The sequence below is a fragment of the Carlito syrichta genome, unplaced genomic scaffold, assembly GCF_000164805.1.
Source record: "Carlito syrichta isolate Samal-C Ts95f unplaced genomic scaffold, Tarsius_syrichta-2.0.1 Scaffold304604, whole genome shotgun sequence".
NCBI classification, from domain to species: domain Eukaryota; kingdom Metazoa; phylum Chordata; class Mammalia; order Primates; family Tarsiidae; genus Carlito; species Carlito syrichta.
This window is the reverse complement of record NW_007248700.1, coordinates 11,494-13,631: the sequence shown is the minus strand read 5'-3', so window position 1 is coordinate 13,631 and position 2,138 is coordinate 11,494. Positions and strand designations below refer to the sequence as shown.

The following is a 2,138-nucleotide window of genomic DNA, read 5'->3' as shown; positions in this document are numbered from 1 at the left end:
CGATCTTCCCACCTGTGGAAGGGTCGGCGGCCTCCGCTGGCGGGGAGACGGAGGCCAGGTCAAGTTGAGGCCGGCGGTCCCACCCACAGTCCACAGACCCAGGATGTGCTAGGGTGGGCGGAGGACTGTGTCCTGTTTGAAGGGAGATGGGAGACGGCGGGTCCCAGGCCTGGGGGTCACCCTGGCTTTTGTAGGGTTCTGCCAGCTCTGCTCTCTTGGACGGGTCTCTCTGCAGACCCCTCAGGCCCAGCACTGTTTCTGCTGCCAGTGCCCGCCCAGCCTCCTCCCAGCCGGCCCTCACCCCCATCCATTTGGCATCCTGAATCCACCTGGCCGGAGGAGCTTCGGAGATGTCATCACATGCCGCTTCCTCCTTCAGGAAGCGCTCCGGGGCCTCTTGTGTGACCCCAAGAGATCCCGGCTCCCCGCCCTCCAGGCCCCTGCCTCTGCTGTGACCTCAGGCCCACCCTGTTCCCTCTGTGTCCGCCTTCTGCCACATGGGCTCGTTCTCTTTCCTTCTGCAAGTCCCACGCCCCAGGGCCTTTGTACCTGTTGTTCTAGCAGCCTGGGGTCCTGTTCTAGTCTTGCGGTCGGCTGCCTGGCGTGGGTCTGGTCGCAGGTGCGCGGTGCTGTTCGTGGAGGCGGTGGGTACAGGCCCGCTGTGCCTGTGTTTGTCTGTCCAGTGAGGACTTGCCCATGTCTCCAGGCCTCGTTTTCCGGCTTGGTGAGAAGGAAGTGGGGCCAACCCATCTTCCTTCATTTGTGCGGCTCAGACTTGTCAGTGCTGACAGCTGCTCTCAGAGCAGAGCGGAGCTTGCCCTGTGGAGGGACCTTGGGAGTGGCCCAACTGGAGCCCCATGTCACGGGGTTAGTGGGGACATCACCTGCCTCAGGTCACACGTCCAGGGGGGGACTGGGCCATTGTTGCTCAGGAGTCTCGGGTCCTGTACCCCTCAGCATGCAACCACAGAGTTTCATGAGCCCTGCCAGGTGGCATCAGCCCCCACCTGCTGTCCCCACCTGCTGTCCCCACCTGCTGTCTTCACAAGGTTCTGATCCAGCAGGACTGGGGCTGTGCAGACAAGGGTGCATGAGGCCCTTGGGAGAAGCTCCTGTGGGTTAGGGGAATAAGGGGAGAACGGGAGTTTCCCATGTGGAGAAAGGAAGGTGTGTGATGGGGACCCCTCTGGTCTCACCACCTCTGGGTAGCGCTCTTGACCCCCCGTTTCCCACATTTCCTGGCCTCCCAGGGTACCCCCAAGGCCCCTGTTCTTGAGGCTGCCTCCCTTGCACTGTGGAGCTCTGTGCCTTATCGTAGGTGTCAAGTCTGGGTGTTCCTGTGGCAAGGGCAGGCCTTGGAGCTCACCCTGAGTCCTGGCACTGGCCCTGTGACCTGGGGCCAAAATGGGTGGGTGAGGGACTTGAAGCTGGCCCTGCTTAATTGGGTGCCCAGATGGGAGGGCCACATTCCAGCCTCCCAGGTGGGGCTGGACCTCCTGGAGGGGGCACCACCACCACTGCCTGCCCAGAGGAGTGGGAAACTGAATACTGTATGCCCAGGTGTCTCTCTGGGGATGGGCATGACCCACATGAGCTTTGGTATCCAGACACATCACAAGCAGAGCTTGTCCTCTGAGGCTGGACCAGGCCCGGGTGTCTTCCAGTGGGTCTCCTCAGTGTCTTTGACTTGGACAGGTAGGGGCTTCCTCCTGCCTGGGTGGCATGTGAGACCCGCGCACCGGACATCGCCCTTACTGCTGTCCCACGCTAGCCTGCCCGCTGGTGTATCAGAACGGATGTCCGAGGAGTTAATGGATCCCGCGGTGTCAGTCCCGAAGGTTCCAGCTCCACACCGTGGCTGGGGCATTCTCCCTTACTGACTCCGTGTGGGGATCCTAGGAGCAGCCCTGGATTCCTCAGTACCTGCGTGCATTAGCCCTGGAAAGAACCCTTGCTTGGGTTTCTGAGCTTTCTTGGATGGCGGAATTTTGGGAATCCTTGCGCTCCGGATCCCATGGGCCTTCTTTGGCTGGAAGAGTGTCTCGTGGTAGATCCATGGAGCTGGGCCCAGGGCCGCATCCTACAGGCTCAGGAGCCTAAGCACAGCCTGCCCCCACCCCAACTGCTGGGAGGGTCTG

The 2,138-nt window shown here is 61.7% G+C and overlaps 1 protein-coding gene across 1 annotated transcript in view; it reads left to right on the top strand.

Annotated features, from left to right (window-relative positions):
* Nucleotides 1–1,574: 1,574 nt before the first annotated feature.
* Nucleotides 1,575–2,138, top strand: part of LOC103262787 — a 4,921-nt gene continuing 4,357 nt past the window's right edge. The window contains exon 1 of the mRNA XM_021713585.1: nucleotides 1,575–1,838. Coding sequence (XP_021569260.1) covers nucleotides 1,575–1,838 — 264 coding nt within the window. The remainder of the gene's footprint in view (nucleotides 1,839–2,138) is intronic.